Here is a 26,771-nt window from a genome sequence, read left to right as displayed (position 1 = left end):
ATTAATTGAACTGATAGTTATTTCATCACACGGTAGCATTTGACACTGAGGAACCAGCTATGAGGTCGCTACCACTCCTCACTGTAATTCCTTAGCAGCTAACGTGAAGACACAATACAAACTCACTAGCTGTCCCTCCCCTTTTGAATGAAGGGCGTCAGTAGTCTTATGTTCAAAAGTGAAGCTGGGTTTAGGCAAAAATGAGGATGTTGTCTTTGTTGTCCTTTCAAGCATCTTATGGAAGAGTTATGAACACTGAAGAAAAAGGTCGCTTTCAGGACAGGATGACACGGGGAAATGGCTCAGCCGGTGAAGGGCCTGGGGACAAGCATGAGGACCCGAGTTCTGATCCTCAGGGGCCACATAGGAAAGTCACGCGGATGGCTGTGACCCCAACATGGGAGAAGCCCTGGGCCTCATCTGTCAGACAGTCTGGCCAATGAGTGAGCTCCTGATTCAGTGTGAGAGACCCTGTTTCAAGGAAGAGAGTGTTGGAGGAGCATCCAACCCCGGCCTCTGGCCTCTACAAGTAAATTCTCACATTCTGACATCCACCCTGCCCCCACCCAGAGGGTCTGATGAACTCATTCATTAGAGATTCATGAGTGATAAAAAAAAATAATGTTACCAGCCTGAAGCACATTCTCACTCTGATGTTCAGTTGTTGATAATTTTAGCTGATAGTCTAACAGAAATTAGTTTTGGGGACCTTATATGAATATTATATAAATACCACACCTAAGGTAGTAGCCACCAGCCTCATGTGACTTTCAAGCCCTTAAAATGATTAAATTGAACTGTACTATAATGCAAAATAAATGATACACCAAGTTTTGAAACTTAATATAAAAATTATTAATAATCCTTATATGAGCCAGGCACGGTAGCTTCACACCTGTAATCCCAGCACTTGGGAGGTGGAGGAAGGAGGATTAGAAGATGCAGAGTTGTTTTCAGCTCTGTAGCCTCTTCAGGGGTAGCCTGGGCTTCGTTCATAAGACAGGGTCTCACAATTTTAAGAATAACGCAGTAACAGCAACAACAACTGTGTACTGATTGTGTGTTGAAATAAATGCACCTTTTAAACTAAGGTGGAAAGACAGAGGTGAAGAAAGACCAGTAAGGGCTGGAGAGATGGCTCAGAGGTTAAGAGCATTGCCTGTTCTTCCAAAGGTCCTGAGTTCAATTCCCAACAACCACATGGTGGCTCACAACCATCTGTAATGGGGTCTGGTGCCCTCTTCTGGCCTGGAGGCATACACACAGACATAATATTGTATACATAATAAATAAATAAATAAATAAATAAAGATTAAAAAAGAAAGACCAGTAAGAGGATATTAAGAAGTAAACAGTTTTGGAGTTTTCATGGTATAATAATGGCTGTAAGTAGCAATTGCAAATTGCATAGTTCAAAAGATAGAAGAAAGAATTTTGAAGTTTTTACCATAAAGAAATGATGTCTTTGAAACATAAATATTCACTATTATTGAACATTTACTGAATATACATATATGAAAATATCACATTATATGCATTTTTGTTTTATATTTATATAAATATGCACTTTATACTTATGAAAATAAAATTAAAATAAATTTTTAATTAAGTTTAATGTTTCCTTTTTGTTAAATGTAGCTGCTAAAAACATTAAACAGGGCTTATATTTAGCTCTTAACTGTATTTTTATTGGATGGTGCCAATATGCAGTAGAAACTGAAGCATAAAAGGACCTAAACCATGCAGGCCCTACTTCTCAAAGTCTACGTAATTGTTTTTGATACCGATAGTTTTCCAGGGTATTTTGCTCTTATTGGGACAGTTTAGATTTTAACTCTTGAGTGTTTATGTAAGACATTCACTTTTGGATTGGAGGTTTTCTGAAACAGCAAAATAAACAAAAAAAATCGCTATTTTCCCATTTTAAACTATGGCATTTAGCACGACGCTTTTAATTATGCCTTTAGCCAGCAGAGGCTACGAGGCAGCAGAGTATGAGCCTTCTTCACTTTTGGTTGGTTACTAGACTATTCATTTCTTCCAGAAACAAACTGTTCCCTGAGTCAGTCATCAGAAATATTATGTATCAGATACTGCAGGGGCTGGCCTTTATCCACAAACACGGTGAGTTTCCTTGGAGTGGCATTGCCCTGTGACTTTATTATTAGGACCGCACATAGGAATGAGATCTCATCTGCTAAGTCATGCCTAAGCACACTGATGTTGTCATCTAAACATTATCATTTTTGTAATTGTGTACAGATATCTATTATCTATAAGAGACTTTTAAGACGTTTGATTATCAATCTCCTGCCTTATACCCCTTCCCCAAAACTTAAAAAAAAATTCTCTTATGGTGTTTTGGGCTGGTTAGGGAAGGAATTTTCATTTTAGACAGAAGTAGAAAGTAAACGGTTTTATTTGACACGCTGCATGGAGAACAGCAAGCACGGAGGTAGCATGTATGGCGCTAGGCTGCAGGGGAGCCACAGTAGAGACACCCTAGGTGGTGTGCCTGCAGTTTCCTGTGTTTACACACAGAGGGCAGCAGTGATTTGGGGTTGTGGCTGATTTGCTTTTCTTCATTCGGCTGTTCTGTTTGTGCAGGATGGAGCTGTGGGTTTTTTCGGGTTTGTATTTTTTGTTTGGTTGTTTTTTGTTGTTATTTTTCTTCTGTGTGAGGGATGCAGTCTGGGCTGGGCTTGCCCTGGAGGACCTGTTCCCTTCTGTTCTCTCAATGACAGTCTTGTTCTGGAGAAGATTGGAAGCCCTTGATGAAGCAGGGCTGTTCATGGGGATTTAACAATGCGCAGTGCCTGTGTGCGGGGTTTCGTGTTTGTCCTTGGCATTTGCATTTAATTATCTCTATTCTTTGAGTGGAATGGAAGCTGGCATTTATTTTTTTTCTGAATCTCTTACTCATTTAGTTTTATGTGATTTTGTTTGTCCATCGAACCAACATAATTATTGGCTCTGAAATCTAATATGTTTGCCGTTAATGAGAGTCTGTTTAGAATCACTGGCCATTTGGGTATTTCGTTAGAAAGATGTGTAGATTGTGTCATGGTATTGCTGCACTTGGAACCTAGGCAGGCAGTGGTTTAAAACGCTGATGCTTAGAGAGCCAGGCCTCAAACCTCCACCAAATGTGGTCCTAACCACAGTTCTTCTCCCTAGTGGGGTCTTCAGGATCTGACGCCCAAGCGCACCTTAGGGAAGAATCCCCTTAAAGCTGATTTTCAAGGAGAGCCCTCACGGCTTCCCTTTTCCTGCCCGTTTCCACAGAGCTGCCCATTATCCCCTGCTGCTGACCATTATTTCATATATTGAATTGGTAATAATGGACATTTTCATAACTGGGCTCTCAAAGGCTTAGCTGCCAGGGAAAAGTGAACTGTTAAGTAAACAAGGAGATTAGTTAAAATACGTGGAGCTCTTTTGTCCAGTGGACTTTTCAAATATGGTTAAACTCAGGAAATCTTGTGTTAAGCCACAATGTAACAGCAGGAACGAGACTGGCTGAATCAAGCCGAGTCAGGAAGCAATGGCCAAGCTTCTATCCATGCCTCTTCCTTCTTGTTTGTTACACAGTCGTGATACTAGTGCATCCCCATTCTATAATGCCATGGAATAATAGGAGGTAGTCCCAGTGTGTCTGTAGCTATCCCTCCTATGCATCTACTGAAGTCACAAATTAAAAATACACATCACATGGGCAGCTCTTTTTAATGACCTTCTGTGCTGTGTGCAAGCCCCCTCACCCTGCTACTTCCTTCACAGAAGGCATCTCCTCTCCTAACCCCATGTTGCTAGTAGGAGGGCTCGGTGCTACTGATATAAACCCAGGGTTGTATGATGGTGATAACCCATAAGCTGACTTACTGCCTTTCTCCTCTCTCGCTTGCATAGGCTTTTTTCACAGGGACATGAAACCTGAAAACTTGCTTTGTATGGGTCCAGAGCTGGTGAAAATTGCTGATTTTGGACTTGCAAGAGAATTGAGATCACAGCCACCATACACTGACTATGTATCTACCAGATGGTAATAATTACGTATAAGTTTTTCTATGTTGAATAGTTAATGATCTTTCCAAAGGTTCCATATTTGGTTTTTAAAACAAAATGTGGAGATTTTATGTTCTTAACAGAGGGGGATGAATTGGCTCATGGCTATCCCAGTAATGAAATAAGAAAAAATAACTTTTCACTCAATTATTCATTCAACAAACAAACTGAATACCCTACCATATACTAAACATTACTGTGCGTAGTGGGAACACAAGGCCATGAACAAAACAGAAAAGAAGTTCTGTGCAGCTTACATGACAGCCAAGACACAAATACGCTAAACAGTATGAGTAACCAAAATCCATGTCATGGTCCCAACTGCCCCGCAACACAGGACATTCTACTCAAGGGAAGGCTAGTCAGCAGGAAAAAGAAACCGTCTACAGTGACATACAACACCATGGCTACTTCTCAGAGGTCACACAGAAAGAGAGCTTCTGTGGAATTCTGTCAGTTGTATAAAGTACGAGACTAGAGAAAGCTGCGGGTTTAAGTTAGAATAGTGGTTGCGTGAGCCTTTGAGGATACCAGGAGCGTACTTTTCTTGATCTGGTTGTTGGGCCCATGAGGGTGTTCTATTTGTGGAAAATTCACCAAGCTGTACCTATGAATTTAAGTGCATTTTCTTGTGTGTATATTTTTATGTCCATCACATGGCAATACATTATTATAAACAAAATATCACACGGAGAGGTGATGGGAAGTTGGGTCAGTGAGGAGGGAAAGAATGGTACTGTTATAATGGAGTCCCACTAACAACAGCCCTGAAGGAGAAACTAAAAACAGATGCTGAGGGAAAGTCCTCAGGTGGGAGTATGTCTTAATAAGTTCTGCAGAGAGCACAAGGAGTAAAAAACGGCAGTTGTGGGAAGTGAGGTCAGAGCAGCTGAGGGGTTGTTGGTCACATGGGGCTCTTTGTAGACCATATGAGGACTAGCTTTTTAAATGCATTTGTTTGTTTGTTTGTTTATTTGTTTGTTTGTTTATTGTTTTGCTTGCATGTTTGTGTGAGAGTGTTGGATTCCCTGGAACTGGAGTTACAGTTATGGGCTGCCATGTGGGTGCTGGGACTCGAACCCAGGTCCTCTGGAAGAGCAGCTGGTACTCCTAACAGCTGAGCCATCTCTCCAACCCTGAGGACTGGCTTTTGAACCTACACAATGCAGAAAACCATGAAACAGCTGTGCTTGGCTGGGGTCTACAGCCGTTCCTCTACCTGCCACAGTGAAAGACTTTTAGGAAGTCAAAGACAGGAGTAGGGAGACCATCCGCCAGGAAGCAAATGGTATCGAGTTGGACCCTCCTGGCTGCGGAGGGGATAGGGTGCTGTGGGAATTTGGGTCTGTGCTGTGAGAAGTCGGACGGGGTTAGAGGAGCTGGTAGAGAGGAGTCAGAGACTCAAAGGTTTTTGTCCTAAGGACCTAAAAAGATGGCTCACCACGAAAAACTGAGATGAAGATCTGGAAGTCAACTGCTGGATTAAGGATTGAGATCTTAGGCAAGGACTGGGCTGGAGTCCTCGGTGCTGAGCAGATTGTACAGCTGGAGACGAGAGGCGATCTGAGGACTGAGTCTAAACAGAGCAACCGACAATCCTGGTTTTCCCAGGTGGCTCTTAGCCCGTGCCATTACCAACTGCTTCGCTGAATTAAGCGGATGGATCTGGTGGACCTCTGCTGTGTGTGTGATCTCCTTGAAGATCTAACCTGTTCATGTTAGAGACACACATGACACGAACCAAGCCTACACCTTGACACATGGCTAAACATGAAAGATGACTACAATTTCCCATCTCTCCTTGTTCAACATTTTCCCAAAATCTGTAAGACAGGAGTGGTTCTCCTCTAGCTCCTCTGGTCGGGTGTTGGCAGAAGTGCTTGATACTGCTACCTTCTAGCAGGCACATGGAATACCGGCCACCATGCCACAAGCCTTTGAAATGTCAGTTTGGTGACTTCATGGTGCTAAGTGCTGCCTGAATGTTCTGTCTATGAGGATTATTACATAGCATGAATCTACTGTTATTTCATTATTTGGTGTTATAGGTTACATTATGCTCCCCTAAAAGATATTCTGAACCTCTAACCCCATGCATATGACCTTATTTGGAAATTAAGTCTTTGCAGATGTAATTAAGTTAAACCAAAGTCAGACGGGAGTAAGATGTCTTCTTCACAACCTAGAATTGCCTTTGCCCTAGACTCTTCCGAGATCACAGATGTTTCACATCTTGACATCAGAACTGTTGCTCTGGAGCTGTTAAGAGAATAAACTTGCTGTTTTCAGTCATTCAGGTTGCAGTACTTTGTAACTGTAGCCCTGTAGTGAGGGATACATGCTTTCTGAAGAAATAGTTTAGAAGGAAATCTCCCATCAACGACAGTTGCAGAAACAAACCAAGTGTTCCCCTAGTGAAAAGCTGACACTTTCCTGTTTCTCAAAAGGAGCAAATGATGGACAACCACTCCTACTCGTTGGCATCTGCCTCCTACCACAGGGGACATTGTTGCTGACGTAGTGCAGACCAGAGTACCCCAGTGTCCTGGGTAGTGTTAGTATGCATTTGAAAAGTTAGTGAGTGGAGGGAAAAACTAAATATACACAGTGGAGTTGTGGGCATCTGTTAAAAAGAATGAAATTATGTCATATTTAGGAAAATGGATTGAGCCAGAGATGATTGTGTTAAATGATAGAAGCCAGACTCAGGAAGACAACTGATGCATTGGAGGAGATCGGCGAGGGTTGGGGAGGGTGTTGCAGGGCCTTGCCACTTGCCTTTGCTCTTGTAAAGTAAAAATAGTATTGTCTACATAATAAAGTATAAGGATAGTATGGACATTTTCAATCAGATATTTTAAAAGGGAAGGAAATTCACTATTCAAGGACAACCCTTCCAACTTTCCTCCCCTGACCTACCTGTGGGCACATGAACACCTGATGGTTTTGTCCATGGTTCTTCCCAGATATTTCAGAGAGTACTCAACTTCCCGATAACCCATATGAAGACCCACCTCAAGCCACATGGACATTTCCTCTACATTTGTAGCCAGTCAGGAAGTAGGTGTCATGCAAGTCCCTTGGACACAGAAGGCACTTTGTCCTTGGGCCTTGCTGGAAGCTATGAGCGAGTAGCTGACCCCTGCTGCCCATCCACCTGTGGCGTTACCCTGGCAACCGCTTTCCCCACACTGCTTTCTGTTTCCACAGGTATCGTGCTCCTGAAGTTTTACTGAGATCTTCCGTGTACAGCTCCCCCATTGATGTGTGGGCCGTGGGAAGTATAATGGCCGAGCTATATACATTTAGACCGCTTTTCCCAGGGACAAGTGAGGTTGACGAAATATTTAAAATTTGCCAAGTCTTAGGGACTCCCAAGAAAGTAAGTAGTCTCCTTGTCGTGACCTTTGGGCACCCCTCATTTGCTACTTTACTTTTTTGTTTTTTTGTTTTTTGTTTTGTTTTTTTGTTTTTTGTTTTGTTTTTTTTGTTTTTCGAGACAGGGTTTCTCTGTGGCTTTGGAGCCTGTCCTGGAACTAGCTCTTGTAGACCAGGCTGGTCTCGAACTCACAGAGATCCGCCTGCCTCTGCCTCCCGAGTGCTGGGATTAAAGGCGTGCGCCACCACCGCCCGGCTACTTTTTTGTTTTATGACTGTTTCTCACTTTAGCAGAGATATGAGATATTTTCAGTTTCAAATAACTTCATACTTTAATAGCTTTCTTACAATTTTTTTTTAAATTGAGTAACAATAGGGCTTGGAAGAATCCCACCAGATTTGAAGGGGAAAAAAGGGTGTTTGTTTTTCCTTAAGAAATGAATGGGGAGAGTCTTTCTAGAGCTTAAGTTTGGGCTGATGTTAATGACTCCAAGATTGTCCACTAAGACTGTCCTGCTTGTTCTGTGGATGCCCCTCACCCCTTCATTAAGCCCTGGGACCCAAGACCATATTTTCTCTTAGCCTTTTTGTGGTTTCCATTCCTATCACTACTGAACTCTGAGTACCTCTCCATGGCTATTGCCTTTGGGGTAGACCTTACCATCTAAGATGCAGTTAATAAATATAATGTGTAACTATAGCTTAGTGAAGCTGGCTCTGGCCCCTCAGTTAACAGATAAATATATATGCTAGGGCATGAGGTTGATGCTCATTGCCCAACTATAAGAGCTTTAATTTGGGGCTTGCTCTGTTGGGTGGTGGGGTTTCCACAGGTTGAGGCCTCTTTGTAAAGCGTCTGTCCTTATTTGTTCAGGCACCAAGTTGTCACTGAGACTGAAAGCCAGAAAGAGTTTGATATTTTGTACTCTTTCATTTTTACCGCCTCTCAGTTCAATGTCATTTCCATATGGCGTAGGGTCTGGTATTTTATTTGTACATTGTTTATCTCACTCAGCATTGAAGTTTTCCCACATGAATGGTTTCTTTGTCACTCCTGTGTTTTTATATTAATTACAAAAATCCATTTTCTCTTTGTGTATATCCTTAAACAGAGTGATTGGCCAGAAGGATACCAACTTGCATCCTCCATGAATTTCCGCTTTCCCCAGTGCATTCCTATAAACCTAAAAACTCTCATCCCCAATGCCAGCAGTGAGGCTATTCAGCTAATGACAGAAATGTTGAACTGGGATCCAAAGAAACGACCAACCGCAAGCCAGGTGAGGCAGTTCCCCCAGGGACAGCGTTTTACAGTTGTGAGGATTTTTAAAAATTATCTATTTTATGTGTATGTGTGTGTGTACCTCGGTATATGGAGTGTACCACATGTGTATAGGAGCCCACAGAGCCCAGAAGAGGGCATCGGATCCCCTGAAACTGGAGCTGTAGTGGTTGTGAGCCATTATGTAGGGACTTGGAGAAGGCTTTTTCTTAGACCACCAACTAGCGCCCAAATCATGACACAGAGACTTATTATTGGTCATGAGTGCTTGGCCTTATCTTGTACTTGTCCCTCTAGCTCTGTTTCTCTTGATCTACGTTTTGTCTCGGGATTTTCTACCTTTCTTTCATGCTATATGTGTAGTGATGGGAGCGGCAGGCTGCATTCCCGCCCAGCTCCTGGCCGCCTGGCTAGCTTATGCCCCAAAATAACAACACACAAATTGTATTCATTTAAACACTGCCTGGTCCATTATCTCTAGCCTCTTACTGGCTAACTCTCACTCTTGCTTAACCCATTTCTAATAATCTGTGTAGCAGCACAAGGTGCTGGCTTACCGGGAAAGATTCAGCATGTCTGACCTGGCGGCTGGCTTCATGGTGACTGCCTCACTGCCTTCTTCCCAGCATTCTGTTTGGTCTACTCAGCCTACCTATCACTACATATATGTTCTACTTTTCCTGCTTCTGTCTATCTGGCTGGCAGCTGTCTGGCTCTTGCCTTCTCTCTCTCTCCCCCCCCCCCCTAGATTCCTCCTATTACTTATTCTTTCTGCCCTACAAATCCGCCTATCCCTCTACTGCCTAGCTATCAGAAATTCAGCATTTTATTAGACTAAGCAGGTGCCTTAGGCAGGGAAGGTAAAAACAGTAACACATCTTTACATAATTAAGCAAATGCAACATAAACAAAAATAGCACATCTTTACATAGTTAAGGTAATGCTACTCCACAGCATGAGCTGGAAGCCAAAACCAGGGCTTTTGGGAGAGCAGTAAGTATTCTTAATTAGCTACTGAGCCATCCTTCCAACCTCTTAATTTGTGAAGTTTTGCAGTTTTACAAAGGCATCGATTCTCAACCCATGCTTTACTGAGATCAATAAGCACTGAAGCCCGAGACACCCACTGTGTGCGGTGAAGCAGGAGTGAGGTGTGGGCGGGTTTGGAGCGCATTGCAAGTGCAGCCACTGCATGATGGTCTCACGGTCCCAACGAGCCAGAAGGGGGCTACCACTGACGATAATCCCGTGTGACCTGTGATGTGGGCAGATGCCTGCTCAGGGAACTTCTTTGGTTGAGGAGCAGGATTCTTGTTCTCCGTGTACATCAAGAAATGGGACTGCAGTAATGGAGGTTTAACCCCTGACTCCCACAAGAGGGCAGCATTGTGGCACTTTGTGCCACAAATCTCAGGGCCTTTAAAACACCATCCCTTTATTTGCCAGAGGCTTAACAACAACCCAAAACAAGATATTGAATTTTATTATATTCTTTAAATTTAGTATAAATTCCATGTACAAATTACCCCCCTACACACACACACTTTTAAAAAGAATTAACTTATGTGTTTTCTAAAGACTAGATATGAAAACAAAGGAGAGAAAGGAGGCTGTAGAGATGGCTCAGTGGTTAAGAGCATTGGATACTCTTTCAGAGGACCAAGGTTCAATTCCCAGCACCCACGTAGCAGCTCACAACTGTCTGTAACTCCAGTTCTAGGGGATCCAACACAGACATACATGCAAGCAAAACATCAGTAGATATAAAGTAAAAAAAAGAATTATTAAAAAACAATAATAAAAGAGAAAGATTAACCCAGGCAAACGTGAACACAGGCAGGTAATTAGAGAGCAGTGCCCGGGGTGCAGTTGCCCTGTGAGATCGTAAAATGACCTGTGACGCAATCACCATAGCAACAGTTCTGACATAGGAAGAAATCACAAGAGACTGTGCATGACTACTTAAAAACCAAGCCATTAAAACCAGCAGAAGGTGTGTGTAAATACTTGATACCATGAGGAGAAAAACGTGGCGAAAAACGTGGCTACAAAAGCAGTGGAAGAGGGGCCAACAAGATGGGTCAGCAGATCCGGGTAACTTACTGATGTCCTGAGGTCAACCCCTAGCACCCACATGGAGTCATTTGTAACTGGGCTAGAGAAAACTCTCAATGTGTTCACCTTGCCTATAGTTTATTTTTAAAGATGGGACAAAGCCCGAAGAACATGTACCTGTGGATTTAGCTGTGTGCTTCAGTTACCGGCGGCAGACTTTCTCCCGGGAAGTTTGTCTTCTGGCCTCGGTGTGTTCTCAGCATTGCCCAGCCGTGTATTTCCTACAGAGATCCTACTTGTTTGGCTCTCCTTAATACAGAGTTCATGGTTAGCATGTGTAAGGCCACAGGTTCAATACCCAGAACCTTGACCAAGAACATCATTGTTAATAATGAGCACTATGCCCTACCTTAAGAACGCACACAATTTAAACTTGGAAATATTCTGATTAGCTAAACGTTGTTGTGATGTGACATTTTGCATGATATTTTCTTGCTTTTCCAGGCATTGAAGCACTCGTATTTTCAAGTCGGTCAGGTACTGGGCCCTTCCGCACACCATCAGGATGCAAAGCAGACTTTAAACAAGCAGCTGCAGCCACTGGAACCAAAGCCAAACATAGTTGATCAGCCTTTGCCAAACATAGTTGATCAGCCTGCCGGGCAGCCCCAACCAAAACAGGGCCACCAACCACTGCAGCCCATTCAACTACCACAAAACACAGTGATCCAGCCACCTCCAAAGCAGCAGGGTCACCAGAAACCACCACAAACGATGTTTCCAAGTATCATCAAAACCATACCAATGGTGAGTAGCCAGGAAAGATGCCTTAGATGGCATGGCCTGGTGCAGTTTGGGTAGGAAGTGGCCAGAAACCACACATTAAATTACTGGTGCGATTCTAACTCTGGAGAATGTATGGAGCTTTTCCTGAGTCCAAGTCCCAGATTTCCTTGGTTGAGATTCAGCAAGACATAAGGTAATATTTTAAGATGATGAGGAGAAATGTCCAGAATAAAGGAATAACATTTGTATGCTGCAAGCTTCTTTTAAGAAATCATAGAAGGAACTGGACACTCTAGAGCACTGATCCTAAACATTAAACATTTTCCAAAGAATTTAATACTGTTTTTCACTGATAATGAACACAAGCAGACTAGAAGGTTTTTAAAAAACATTAATTTATTTTTTCATTTTTGAGATTATGCTAATTACGTTTTCTCCTTCATTTCCCTCCCTCCAAACCCTCGCATGTACCCTTCTTGTTCTATTTTAAAATCATGGCCTCTTTCAGGAGGATCTCTGAGTTCGAGGCCAGCCTGGCCTACAAAAGCTAGTTCCAGGACAGGCTCTAGAAACTACAGGGAAACCCTGTCATGAAAAACCAAAAAAAAAAAAAGCAAAAAATCATGGCCTCTTTTTCATTATTGGTGTGTGTATATGTGTGTGTGTGCATATTCCAAAATATATAAATACAAACTATGCAGTCTGTACCTGTATGTTTTCAGGCTGACTATTAGTATTGGACTGCTTCCCACATAGATCTTTTCAAACATTGTATCTGATTCCTAGTCCATCCCCAGTTCTCACCATCTTAATATGAGCCCTCCCATCTCGCACTAATACCAAACCCATCCTAAGGAGGCACTAATTTATGTTTCTAGTGTTGTTCTATAGCATTTTCCCTTCTACTGGAGTGCAAGCTCTGAGACATCAGAAATATGTCCAGTTTGTTTATCAGAGTCTAGAAGGTGCCTACTGTGGGAAAAAAATTTAATATTTATTGAATAAATGAAGAGCCTCCAGGGTCCAGAAGAGTCTTCATCCAGCTCTGAATATTAGAGACTGTGGTTCTCTGTGGCTAGAATAGAAGAGAGAATGTGGTTCTCCATGGACTGTAATAGAAGGGAGAATGTGGTTCTCCATGGACTGTAATAGGAAGGAGAATGTGGTTCTCCATGGACTGTAATAGAAGGGAGAATGTGGTTCTTCATGGACTGTAATAGGAGGGAGAATGTGGTTCTCCATGGACTGTAATAGGAGGGAGAATGTGGTTCTCCGTGGACTATAATAGGAGGGAGAATGTGGATCTATATACTGTATAATAGAAGGTATCATTCTTGCAGAATGGCAGCCCCGCAGGAATTTGAAAACAGCCCTGTATCATCTGCCCTCTGGGCGGAGCATCCCCAAGTCCCTCTGACTCTTGTTCTGACATGCTTCCAACCCCTTCCCTCATTCTGCTGGCCACTGAGAATGGAGCTTCCTGAACTGAGGCAGACAGACATACCAGGGACGGTAAAGCAGGAGAAATGGCTTCCAACTGAAACTGAAGGGCCACTCAGGTCGCTGAGGGTTGCATTTCCTCTTCCCCCTTCAGAACATCACCGGATGCTGGTGCACACTGAGAGGAAAGAAAAGTTTGTATTTGTTGAGCAGTGTCTAAGAACTGTACACTGTGTTCAGCCCCTGGGCATATTCACCAAGTTATAGTACCTAACAATTAACCCTTCATCTTTATATAGCTAACATATCCAGAACTGCGATGGAGTGCTCCTCCCATGAAAATTTCCGAGTCTGTTTTGTTACTAGATGTTTCTGCAGATCACATGTTCTGCACTTCGTCTTGCATAGTCCATCTCTAGGGTTCAAAGAGTTTAAAAGCTCAGTTACCCCCAAACCTTCTTTCCTGGCATCCTTATTTTGGCTCCGGGGTTTAACAGTCCTGACATCTGTGGATTTATTTAGTTGTCTGTATCTTGTCCTGTATCTACATGATGAACAGAAAAGCAGGATGCTCCCGGACAGCAGCGAGAGAACATTCTAGGCTGGCATCAATCTGCTGATCGCTTGTTAAATTATTAAACTACATACTGATCCACATTCTAATTGCTCCATTGTTGAGGAGAGCGTGACAACTCGTGACACCAGGTTGACCAGTGCTGACGTGTACTTTCTACCACATCCGATAAAGTCACAGCTCTCTGAAAAAATGGCGGCTTATCTGACCCACCAGCTTCCTAGAATTTTTACCCTCATCCTATGACAAAGTATTGACATAGGTTGCAAAATTTCACTTCCTCTTTTAAAGGCCTTACTTACATCTGCCCCCTTCTCAAGCGTGCAGGGTCACTCTGTACTCACTGACATGGTTCGGCAGGGGTCAGCATTCAGCTTCACACTAAAAGGCATCCAGCCGAGGAAGGTTCAGACCCATCTGTGTTGACTCCGTGCACCCAGAGCTTTGGATCTTTTCATTCTGATTGGTTTGGAAAGTGTTCCTCCTGGCTAAGTAAATGACAGTGCAGAGGTTAGCTGGGACCATTTCCTGCCATCACCCATCCAGATGTCACCAGCTCTGCGCACTTGAGGGCCGTCCTTCCAGCATCCTCAGGCCGTGCTCAGCCAGCCTTCCTCCCACGCTCCACACGCTCCACACACTCCACACGCTCCGCTCCTTATTTTGAGCTGCTTTTGGGTTTTTCAGTTCACAGGTGGCATGCCACTCTATCAGTCTCTAGGAGACCAGCTTACTGTCTGTCCTAAGCCGCAACTTCTTTCTTGTTCTTTATCCCCATTAATAGAACGCTATTCAAAGATAGTTAGACTTAATTTTTAAGATTTTAATACACGTATTTATTTATTTCTTGGGGAGGGGTGCTTGTGGAGTTTCCAGGACAACCCACAGGTACCTGTTCTCTTTCCTTCCTGCAGTCCCTGGAATGAAACTCGGGTTGTCAGGCTTTTCAGCAAGTGACTTACAACCCAGCCCACCCCAGCCATCTCAGAATCCCTAGCTTTAAAAGTTCTTGCTGAAAGACACAGGGACATGACAACCTCAGTGTACTCCATAAGGCTATTTCCACTTAATGAGAAGAGCAGGAAGGCTCACAACCATGTCCCGGTTTTCTAGATTCTGTCTATGAAGGGTCACCCCAGAACCTCAGACCTCTAGTACCGGGTGATGGCTAGTTTTAATTGTCAGTATTATACAATCAACTGGGCAGAGAATCTCAATTGAGGGACTGTCTAGATCATGTTGGCCTGCACGTATGTCTGTGGGGAATTATTGTCATTATATTCATTGATACAGGAAGAGCCAGCCTGAGACTAGGTGGCACTATTCCTTGGTTTGGGGTCCTGTACTGTATTGAAAAGGAGGAAGCAAGCTGAGCAGCCTGTAGGTGTGCACAGTTTATTCTCTTTCTGCTCCTGAATGGATGCAGTTAGCTGCTTCATGTGTCTGCTGCTCTTTTCTCTATTTGGGGGGAAAGGGGGCGGGGAGTGTTACCAGGTAACTAGGTTGGATCTGGGCCCTTGTGTGTGCTACAGATATGCTCTACCGCTAACCTATATCCCCAGCCTCTTCTCAGTACCTTGTCTACGTTTACGTATGCCTAGCTACACGAGTAGTAACCATCCCTCACAGTTCCCAACAGTGCTCAGTATAATACACTTGGAACACATTTGTTGCCTTTGAGTTAAGAGCTTCATGGTGGAGTAGAGCACCTAGGATTTTGGAAGTACATTCTATGATGCCCGCACAATGACAGTTACCCATGGATGCATTTCTCAGGACATGTCCTGTCCTTAAGGGACATGTAATTGTAAAGGGAAGGGTGACTGAGAATTGAGACACTTGATGTCTAGTTGCTTGTGCAAATCTTAGATAATTTAGGACTTTGGTGGCTTGTTCTTTTTCACCACAGAAGTCAGTCAGCACACTGGGCCATAAAGGAGCTCGGAGACGCTGGGGCCAGACGGTCTTCAAGTCTGGAGACAGCTGTGACGACTTTGAGGACTGTGACTTCGGAGCCTCCCATTCCAAAAAGCCGAGCATGAGCACCTTCAAGGAAAAGAAGAAAGGGTCTCCATTTAGGTAAAATTGAACATTCCCCAGAGAAATGTATTTTATCACGCATCAACTTTATCTCACCCATTAAATGCAATGACAGAGATGAATACTTTCTTCTACAAACCCCAGAAAACTATTCATACCTCCAGAAAGGTGAGAATATTGACTTTCACAGTAATGAATTGGCGATGTGTGTACATGTGTGTGTAGGGAAAAGTTGTTTTCAGCCTTTATTTTTTTGTAGTTTTTCTCTTTTTCTTTTTCTCTTTCTTCCTTTTTCTCTTCCTTCGTTCTTTCCTTCCTTCCTTCCTTCCTTCCTTATTTTTTTGAGACAGTGTCTAGCCTATGTTGCCCAGGCAGGTCTCAGACTGGAGTACTCCTCCCACCCTATCTCCGGAGTAGCTCAGACCACAGGTACAAACCAGCCACACCCAGCTCACTTTAGTGACCTGTGACCACCTTTATCCCTACCTAAAGTTCACATTTCTGTGTACAGAATGCAGAGAAGCACATACATAGTTAATGGTTTCCTCTTATGATGTTTAGGGTTAATTATTAGATTGCTTCCTGTTCAAACATTTGAAACTCATTTTCTGACCCTTTCCTGCAAGTTCAGTGTCCAGTAGGTTCTTGTCTTCAGGGGTTAGGTCGTCATTCAGGCATTATTCGGCTCTGATCAGGGTGGGCTAAATTGTGGTGAACATCTTGGGAACGTACTTTCATTTTCTTTTCTGCCTGAAACAGAGGCAGTAAAAGGGACAGCCATGTCACAAGTGAAGAACATTGGTATTGCATAGTGCATACACGGGTGGTCATCCCTCTGAAGACACATAGAGGCTGTCAAGGGCACATACAGGTGGTTGTTCCTCTGAAGACACATAAAGACTGTCAAGGGTGCACATGCATAGATTCCTCTGGCTCCCAGTCTAGACTCACACGTTTTCTTCCCTACAGCACTTGAACTTGGGAAGAACTCCATTCAGTCCCATTAGGCCAAGTTACTCTACTCTGCCACCATAGGTTTTGTGCGGTCCTCAGATGGAATTCTGAGGTGCTAGAAAAGGCAGAAGTGAGAAGCCCGGCATAGGCCACTCCAGAGGCTCAGCTGGAGCTCCGTATACATCCTTCTTCTAAGGAGAAAACCTATAGGAGGTTCCCAGCTACTCTGGAACCTGAGGAAGAAAGATAACAAAAGTTCAAGACCAGCCTGGATCATATAGTTGATACCTGGTCTCAAAAAATAAACAACAACAAAAAAACTGTCCCATAAAAAGAGACCAAAACAATAACAACAATGAAACCAAACAAAAACAGGCATGATGACAGATACCTCTAATTCCAACACTTGGGAAGTGATACAAGGGTGTCAGGAATTAGAACTTCAAGGTCAGTTACCCACATGGTGAGTTCAAAAAGCCACATCTTAAAATAACACCACACATACATACACACACACACTCACAGAGAGAGAGAGAGAGAGAGAGAGAGGTGGGGGGAGAGAGAGTCTCCATGTAGTACACACTGTAGTTCCAGCTACTCCAGAGGGTAAGGATCACAAGTTCAGGGCCAACCTGGGCAACTTAAAGGCATCCTGTCTCTAAGTGAGAAAGGGACTCAGCATAGAGTGTTTGCCTTCTATGTACAAGAGCCTGAGTTTAATCCCCTGGGAGGGGTGGGGGGGAGGACAAAGCATGAGCAGAACTTCCATAAATAGTAAAACTATAGTGGAATAAGAGGGAAAGAAGCCAGAACTGGTGGCCCACCTCCAACAAAACAGTGCTACCTGTGTCTATAGCTCCCCCAGAGAGGGTGGCCAGTGTCCTGCCCTAAACAACCTTCCTAGACAGGAACAACTTCAGTAGGAGGCAGAGATGGCCGTGGCTGCCATGTGGTCTTCCAACCTTATTAATCCACGACTGCAGCAATTCCAGAAGAGGCAAACTGGATTCCAGACCCACAAACCGCTGTAGAGGCTCTGCCACATCTCGTCCAATGTCAGCTATGACCCCTGTGCTGGCAGAGATGTGGAGGGAGTTATCACTTAGCAGTCCCGACAGCAAAAGGCCTCATGGTTTGGCAACATCTCATTTGAGTCAATGAGGTGGGGAGGTCTGCTGGTTTCCACGCTGTGACTGGTGCGTTGTGTTGACTTTCAAGGCTCCCAGAGTCGGGACCCCCAGACTCCACCCACTCCAAGGGGGAAAATAGGAGTTTACATGCTGCTGTTCCCATGAAGTCCGATACAAACTTGTCAACCGCTTCAACTGCTAAGCAGTACTATTTGAAACAATCAAGATACCTCCCAGGTAAGTGGAGAAAATTGACCACTTCATATTTACCACTCAAGCCCAGCACTCAGAAGGCGGGAGCAGGAATATTAGGGATCCCAGGCCAGCCTGAGCTGTCTGATACCCTGGTCCAAAACAGCACAAAGGGTTAATGTTCATCAGAGTCTTGATAGGGTAAAGGACCGTGGCGTCTCTAAAAAGAGGGGCCAGGGAAGGAGAAAGCAGAGTCCCAGGACTCTTTGGCAGCTGTGCCTATTGCCATGAGCTTCCTGTCTCTGTGACCAATGGAAATTAAGTCTGTTCAAGAAATACAGAGCTGGGAGCTGGTCAGTGGCAGCACAATCATCTGATATGCCCAGGCCCAGCTTCTATACCCAGACCCCAGCACCATCAAGAAAGAGAGAAAGAGAAAAAACACAGAACACCAAATGATATGCCTGCTTCCCCAAAGCCTCGCCAACCAAAGCCGTCCATTTATCTAGTACATGCTCAATTTTATTAAAGTAATTGGGTACCCTCATCCCAAGTTTTTACAAAACATAAATTTTTAAAAGTATTGCTTCCCAAACGATGTGCGGTGTGTGCTTACAAGCTTCTCCTAGCCGCTAGGAAGAACAGGCTAGAGGCCCATACAGATGGAGAGACTGTCAGAATACTATTGCCTGTGTCCACAGCAGAGGCAGCAGAGGGAGAAGTGGGTGTGATGTGGATGTGAGGGTAAGCCATGGGTCTTGCTGGTAGCTGAGCCGGGGTGAAGATCCTGAACACGACGAATGAGGAGGTTTGCGCGTAGGAGGATGTGACCCCTTGCAGATGTAGAAACTGATGATGGGGGAGAGGAGGGGATGAGTGGGAGCTGAAGTCCTTCAGAAAATGAGAGGAGCCGGGACAAAGTGCAAGCGTGAGGTTTGTTGCCTTAGAGAGCAGCACAGCACTGGAACCCCAGTGCTAGCAACTTTGTAAAGCTTGGTGCTGGAACCATGAGTGTCCCAGGCTGACAGCAAAAGCACGGAGGCAACGGGCATTCCAGAACAGACTCCCGAGGAACGCTCCCCACGGGAAAAAGTATGAAGTAGGGTGGTGGTGTCACATGCCTTTAACCCCAGCATTTGGAGGCAGAGACAAGTGGGTGCCTGGTCTAGAGGGTGAGTTCCAGGACAGCTAGGGCTACACAGGGAAACCCTGTCTCGAAAAACCAAAATGAAATATATATATATATATATATATATATATATATATTGCATTTCAATGACTGAAGTTTAGCGCCCCCTGGTGATCTCTCACTCTGCAAGCCTTACTGAAAGGCGGCTGCAGATAAAGTATGTAGTGAAAATGCTAACGCTTAGTCTCTCGTTGGCGCTCTATGATCTCACCCTGAAACTAAGACTCCGTTAGGGAGCCAGTGTCTCCATGGCTGGACATCAGACAGACTCATTCCATGGCACTTTTGAAATCCTGTCCCGTGGAACCTTCTCTCTCCCACTGTTCATTCTCCATCCTCCCGCGGAGCCTGTTAATTCTGTGCCCTTTGACTTTCCTGTGTTGCCCCCCTTGATCCCTTTTAACACAGGCCACAGAACCTGTTCCCTCTTCACCACTCTGTCCTTGCTGCCCCTGGACTGTGCATCTCTTAGCTCTCTCCCTGGCTAGATCCTTGGCTGACCCGGATGCCTCACCCAGAAGCATGCCACCGAACCCGGTTGTGATCGTGGTTTAGCTTAAAATTGCTTTCTGCACTATTAGTGTGATTTTTTTAAGAGTGTGTGCACACAGGTCCGAGGATGATTTGTGGGTTCCCTCCTTCCACCTAGATCAGCTTCAGCTCTCCCAGCTCACTCGGCAAGTACCTTTACCCTCTGAGTCATCTTGCTGGCCCAAAATTGCTTTTTTAAAAAGGAAGAGTCAGTTACTTCTGTTATCAACCTTCTTGGAACCATATTTTTCTAAGAAGTTTGACTCTACTATCCAATGAATTATAAGTCACCTTGATGTGGGTGTTCCCTTTGTGTGCTGTGATTACCATTAATGAATAAAGAAACTGCTTTGGACCTATAGCAAGGCAGAACTTAGGTAGGCAGGGAAAGCTAGGCTGAATACTGGGAGAAAGAAGGGTGGAGTCCAGGAGACACCATGGAGCCACGGCCAGAGTAAGATGCCGAAATTTTAGCTGGTAAGCCACTGCTGCTGGTGATACACAGATTAATGGAGATGGGTTAAATTAATATGTAAGAGTTTGCCAATAAGAAGCTAGAGCTAATGGGCCAAGCAGTGATTTAATTAATACAGTTCCTGTGCGATCATTTTGGGTCTATGCTAGCCGGGCATCCAGAACAAGAGGCCCTCCATATTAGACTGTAAGAGCCAAAAGAGCAGAAATTGGTCTGGCATGCCCAACACTTTCGCCTTTTCCACTTCTTGGCACATGGTATGTACTCAGCTATATTTGCTAACTGACTTCTGTTTATTGTGTATAAAATGTCCTGCCTGCATATATGCATGCATGCAGGCCAGAAGAGTGGGAGAAATCATACGCCAGTTCTCTGTGCAATACCACATGGTCAGCCCTGAAAACACACCAGTGACATTATAAAGACTGAGCTGGTTATACTTAGGAACACACACACACGTACATAAATGCATGTAACAATTACAGAAAAAGAGGTCTTGAATTTGAAAGACTACAGGAGAGAATATTGGAGGATTTGGAGAGAGAAAAGGGAAGGGAGAAATGATGTAATTACATTATAATATCAAAAATAAAGGGAAAAGAAAACTTGTTACTTTTTCCCCCTGAAATCTAGAGTAAAATTCTAGATGGTTTAAGACATCCTATAGTCTGTAAAATGCAGTTAAATCACAATGCCATTTTTTGGTTCAAATGATTTTAATTATTGAATATACAAAAATTTAAATATATAAATAGGTTGTTTTTCTTTGTATTGGTTTTGGAATTTTTGTTTTGTTTTGTTTTGGTTTGATTTGGTTTGGCTTTTCGAGACAAAGTTTCTCTGTGTAACAGCCCTGGCAGTCCTGGAACTCGATCTGTAAACCTGACTAGTCTCAAACTCAGATCTGCCTGCCTCTGCCTCCCAAATTCTGGAGTTAAAGGCTTGCAGCACTGTGCTCGCTTTTATAAAGAGAAAGTTTTAAGACAAAAATAAACCCACTTAAGATTATTGCCATGGCTCTGGAACCTTCCTAAACCCACCTTTTAGTGCTGGGTTGCAAGTGTGCACACCACAGCAGGCTTTTACCTTGGTGCTGGGGACCCAATTCAGGTCCTGCATTTGTACAGAGAGTTCCTGATGAGCCAGCTCTCCAGGACCACACCTCCTTTGAAGTTTTTTTTTTTTTTTGAGAGAGAGAGAGAGAGAGAGAGAGAGAGGGTTTCTCTGTGTAACAATTCTAGCTGTTCTGAAACTCTTTGTAGGCCAACCTGGCCTCAAAGTCACAGAGCTCTGTCTGCCTTTGCCTCCTGAGTGCTGGGATTAAAGGCATGGGCCACCATGCCTGGCTGAGTAAACATTTTAATACACAAAATTGTATCCTAGTGCACCTTTCTTTTTAATCTTATTTTCTTTTAGTTAGTATAAAATATACAATTATGACATGGTCATATATGTCTAAGGCTGGCCTTGCTCAGACTTGCTTCTTCCTCACCTTTCCTTGCTACTGACCCTTCCTGCCAGCCCTGTCCTTTTCCTCAACTGTTCCCCTCCCCTTTCATGTACTGCATGCATCTTCTTTGCAGATAACTATCAATAATAGCTCAATTTGTAAGTGTTCACCAGAATCTGGATCCACAGGGATTAATCTTGTAAGACAGAGAAGCTATTTACTCAACTAGTGCTTCCTCAGAGAAGCCAAAATGGGCTCTTCAAACTCCATAGCTCTGGTTTCAAAAGAAACACTTTGTCTTGCCGCGTACCGCGCCCCCTCCTCCCCCCCCCCGCCCCCGTGTCTGCGTTCGATGTGCTTGAACCCAGCTCACGAGATTAGGGCAAGGGGCAGGAGGTTAAAATACACAGATACTCAGAGAGACAGCGACACGGGTCATCCTTGAATTCCCCAAGAATGCCCCCTTTATTGTGTTCAGGGGCAGATTATATAGAGATAGCCACGCCCCAGAAACCACTCTCCTGCCATCAGGAACTCCTGAAGGTCTCGTGCTCAGAGCAGCTGTAGGCACTCAGATCAGGAGATTACAAGAAATTCAAGATCTGGGGTCTCATTGCTCCCAACATCTCCCCCCTAAATTTTTTATAAAACAGAAGACCCTCCTGACCACACAGCCTTTTGGTCACTTTGATTGAACCTGTACTCAGGAGAGAGTGACTGCATCTCCTCAGAAGAATACTGGCTTTTAGGGAACACAAAAGAGCAACTTCACTGCCTTCTCCTTGCCCCGCTGCTGAGTTCTCGGGTAGCCCAGTGGGGTCTGTGCGCCAGCTTGTCTCAGCTCCAGCACTTTTTGTTGCATTTGTTGATACTTCTGGCACTGCTGTGGCATCCACACCAGGCTAGGCACCGACTGGGCTGAGGCAATGTGCCTTCCACCACAGCCACCTAGCAAAGCTCTGCTCCAGCTGCCTTCTAGCCCCAGCTGCATTCATTCTGGGTCCAAACTGGTGCATGGAGTGGAGTGGAACTCAGGAAAGCAGGCTTGCTGCTCTGAAACCACTGAAGGGGCCCCACTTAAACAATCTTTTAGGGAATTTGGGCGTTGTCAATTTGTCTAGCTACTTCCTGCTGAACGGGGACGCTGCATTCTTAGGGGTATTTACTGCAATTTACTACCGTTTTCCAGTCGCGCTCAGAGGCGGTCATGCTGCTGTGCGCCCTGAGGCCCGCGCTGGAAGCCGGCCTAGCGTCCAGGCAGGTCCCCGGGTTTGGCGTTGCAGCCCCTCAGCGCTTGGCCTTGGAGCCACCGCCTCACACTCCACTGCAACATTTCAGGAGGTCTCAGGGATTCAAACCACATGAATATCGAATAAATCCTTAGGCTCTCCTCGTCTGTGGAGACAAAAACAGAACCTCCTTTCCAAAACATCAAAATCTTAAGCCCATATTTTAAAGTCAAGATACCTTTCTTAGCAGTTCCTAGAAACAAATGTCTTTCTCCAGTCCAGAACACAAAAGACAACACAACCAACATATCCTACATCTGTACACATTTATCTTTTTAAGCTATATACTTTCTATCTTTTCTCAATACATACGTCCCCTCCGGCCGGGGACAACCCTGTTCGTTTACCCCTCTTTCTTGGATGACTTCCACTTGCTGTCAAACCGAGCGAAGGACGTCAGGATTAACACATATACCCCAATCTATCCTCACCTTCTGAGGATGACCTCTCAGCGTTCCCTAGTTCCCCATATCTCGGCTGGGACCTCTAATTGCCGCACACCGCGCCCCCGTGTCTGCGTTTGGTGCACTTTTACCCAGTTACTGAGCTTCGGGCAAGGGGCTGGAGGTTAAAATACACAGACTCAGACAGACAGAGAGACAGCGACACGGGTCATCCTTGAATTCCCCAAGAATGCCCCCTTTATTGTGTTCAGGGGCAGATTATATAGAGATAGCCACGCCCCAGCCAAACCCACCAGAAACCACTCTCCTGCCATCAGGAACTCCTGAAGGTCTCGTGCTCAGAGCAGCTGTAGGCACTCAGATCAGGGGATTACAAGAAATTCAAGATCTGGGGTCTCATTGCTCCCAACAATGTCTCATACACATGAAGTCTTCCTAAGGAAGCCAGCGTGTGAGTGGGGAAGCTCACCTACCGGGGGACTGTGCTAACTCCACCAGTGACGACATCAACATCAGCTCGTGACATCACCAGCATGAAACCCACAGGCTTAGACCGTGTAAAGCTGTCAGCATCCCAGTTCAGCTGAGCAATAATCAAGTAAAAGCAAACAAACTCAGGACTAGCTCAGACCTACTATACAGAAGTTACAAAGACTCCATTTGGCCACTAGCCCAAAGCCCAAGATAGAACTGACATTTCAGACTTCAAAAGAACATAGTAAAAGCCAACCTGCTCACCTTGGTGGTGGTGGCACACACCTTTAATCCCAGCACTTGGATCTCTGTGAGTTTGAGGCCAGTCTGGTCTACAAAGTAAGTTCCAGGACAGCAAGGACTATGCAGAGAAACCCTGTCTCAAAACAAAACAAAACACAAAAGCCATCCTCCTCCCAAGTACATCTTCAGTGCCTTATCCTTTTCAGCCCCAGGTGGTGGGGAGCTGTAGGCATTTGCTGTGTCCTATAGTGAGAACTTCTTGGGTTTCCCTATGTCTCAGGTCACACCTTTCTTCCCTGCTCTGCCAACTGTTCATCAGGGGTCTGGCCCAAGTATGCATCTGAAGCAAGTGAAGAACATGGAACGGTGGTGGTTTTGCAGGAAAATGTTCCTCCTCATCTTTCCACAGGGTATTTCATGGGAGTGTCATGTGCTCATTGCTATTTATACTACAAGTGGTGAAGTGTGTGCTGTCAATATTCCAGGGTTGTGCGAGGGCTCAGGATCATGATAGGGTTCACTGAAAGGAGCAAACCTTGGCTATGCTTCAGCTAACCTACATTTATGGGTAGACTCCTGTCCCCAGGATGTCTAGGCCATGTCTAAACGATCATCTTCCTTTGGGTTCGCAGTCACACTCTAACTTTGAACATGACTGCTTTGTTGTTTTCTTTAGGTGTGAATCCCAAGAACGTGTCTTTGGTAGCCGGGGGCAAGGATATTAACGCACAGGCTTGGAATAGTCAACTATTTCCTAAGTCGTTGGGACCCGTGGGGGCAGAACTTGCCTTCAAGAGGAACAATGCCGGTAAGAGACACTTGCCACCTGTCAGTGTCTGATGCCTGCTTGTAAATAGACCACAGGTGTCGCTCTCCAGTGACCAACTGTGTGACCCTAGGGGAGCAGGGGGGTAGCAGGGATACACAAAATCACCCAAATCACTCTTGAGCAAAGTTCATCTTCGGTTCGTCAGCCCCTCCCTCCTTCATCCAGGGTCCTTCCAGGGTGCTTTCCTAGGTGGCCCTGCCTTCTTAGCAGACACCCTTTAGTTCTCCCGCCTCCCAAACGGAAAAGACTTCTCACTGGCCAAGTCGAATTACATTGTCCAAGGTGTCAGTCAAAGGGACAGTTGGATACGTTGAAAGTCGAGGAAACCCTCATGAATGGGGAGCTAATCCTTGTGGAAGTTGTGTGGCTGCTGGAAAGATCCAGAGTTCGAGGCCATCCAGGGCTACACAGACTGCGTCACCTCCCCCTTCAAAGTCAAGGGGGTTCCAGTCTTTAGCCCTTAGAAAATTAAAAGAGGACCCCATTGAACTGTCTGCTGGCAATTAATTTAAAACTATTGTCACGGATTGCTGTGCCATTATGGCCCATAAAGCTGGAGTGCAGAGTAACAAAATGACCCTCAGCAAAGTCCACAGCAACCAGGTTTCCCCAGGCTTCTCTCAGCAAAAGTGAAAATCAAGACAAGAGAACAGAGCTATGGCTGAGGCCTCGCCTGCCCCTCTAACAAACACTCACTTGCTGGAACACAAACAACTTGAAAGAACACGCCTCATTAAACTGTGCTCTTAGCAATAGTTACCTTCCATGCTTAGCATCAAAATTTATAATGTTATAATGTTATCTTTTTATTAGTTATATGCAATGAATCATTATAATTCAACAATTTAGGCCGGGCGATGGTGGCGCATGCCTTTAATCCCAGCACTCGGGAGGCAGAGGCAGGTGGATCTCTGTGAGTTCGAGACCAGCCTGGTCTACAAGAGCTAGTTCCAGGACAGGCTTCAAAGCCACAGAGAAACCCTGTCTCGAAAAACAAAAAACAATTTAGGAAAGTGTATTTACTATGGTTACAGAAAGCTACATTTTTTCTAACATATACAATTTTTGAATGACAAGTTTATACTTTTAAGTCTAAAGTTGTATTTGGATAGAATCTGGGAGCTAAAATATGATCTAGGAGTAAGGGATGGAGATGAGACTTTAGCCCGTGAAAGGGTGTCAGCTCATGTGCTTGTCCGTCAGGGCTGGCAGACTTTTATTCAGGTGACATTTAGATTCCATTTAAAAGAGCGATAAAATTGGTTTTATAAGGTCCATGATGATGGTAAAAATTTTAGTTATCAACTGAAAAGTGGGAAGTTTTAAGTTCTTTAAAATGTAAATAGTGCTGGTGTCCTAGTTAGGGTTTCTACTGATGTGAAGAGACACCATAATCATGGTAACTCTTAGGAAGAAAGCATATTTGATTGGGTGGCTTACATCTTCAGAAGTTCAGTGCATTTATCATCATAGCGGGGAGGATGGCAGTGTGCAGGCAGACATGGTGCTGGCTACATCCTGATCTGCAGGCATCAGGATGTAGACTGTGACACTGGGAGTAGCTTGAGCATCAGAGACCTCAAAGCCCACCCCACACAGTGACACACTTCCTCCGAGGCATAAATCCTCCAACAAAACCACACTCCTAATATATTGTGTCACTCCTTATGAGACTGTGGGGCAATTACACTCAAACAACTGGTCGGGAGAGTTTGATGGTGGTGGTCACAGTACATGAACCCTGAAGTCACATCAGCACCCTGGATGTGCTCACATGAAACCCAGCTCTCACTTCAAATGCAACAAGAGGTAGTTTGTTCTTGAGCCACATATGAGTAACCATGGCTGGGAAGCAAATTCGGGATGCCTGGATAACACGTTCCAACCTAAAAGTGGTTAATGAGACTTTATATCAATTACAGAAGAAATTGACAATTCAAGGCATTTGCCCAATACATTGGTGGGATGGCAAGTGTGTGTGTGTGTGTGTG

The 26,771-nt window shown here is 44.5% G+C and overlaps 1 protein-coding gene across 4 annotated transcripts in view; it reads left to right on the top strand.

Annotated features, from left to right (window-relative positions):
* The window catches only part of Mak (male germ cell associated kinase), a 40,032-nt gene that overhangs the window by 5,764 nt on the left and 7,497 nt on the right, over positions 1–26,771 (top strand). For 3 of the 4 annotated variants that reach the window (XM_038334698.1, XM_038334697.1, XM_038334695.1), the window contains exons 4-11: positions 2,045–2,124; positions 3,910–4,042; positions 7,276–7,447; positions 8,556–8,723; positions 11,285–11,587; positions 15,490–15,659; positions 17,793–17,941; positions 24,628–24,759. In XM_038334698.1, the coding sequence (XP_038190626.1) occupies positions 2,045–2,124; positions 3,910–4,042; positions 7,276–7,447; positions 8,556–8,723; positions 11,285–11,587; positions 15,490–15,659; positions 17,793–17,941; positions 24,628–24,759 (1,307 nt within the window). The remainder of the gene's footprint in view (positions 1–2,044; positions 2,125–3,909; positions 4,043–7,275; positions 7,448–8,555; positions 8,724–11,284; positions 11,588–15,489; positions 15,660–17,792; positions 17,942–24,627; positions 24,760–26,771) is intronic. The other variant, XM_038334699.1, reaches the window with a different exon arrangement.

The sequence above is a fragment of the Arvicola amphibius genome, chromosome 6 (genome assembly GCF_903992535.2).
Source record: "Arvicola amphibius chromosome 6, mArvAmp1.2, whole genome shotgun sequence".
Lineage (NCBI taxonomy): Eukaryota > Metazoa > Chordata > Mammalia > Rodentia > Cricetidae > Arvicola > Arvicola amphibius.
This window is presented reverse-complemented; position numbering and strand designations above follow the sequence as displayed.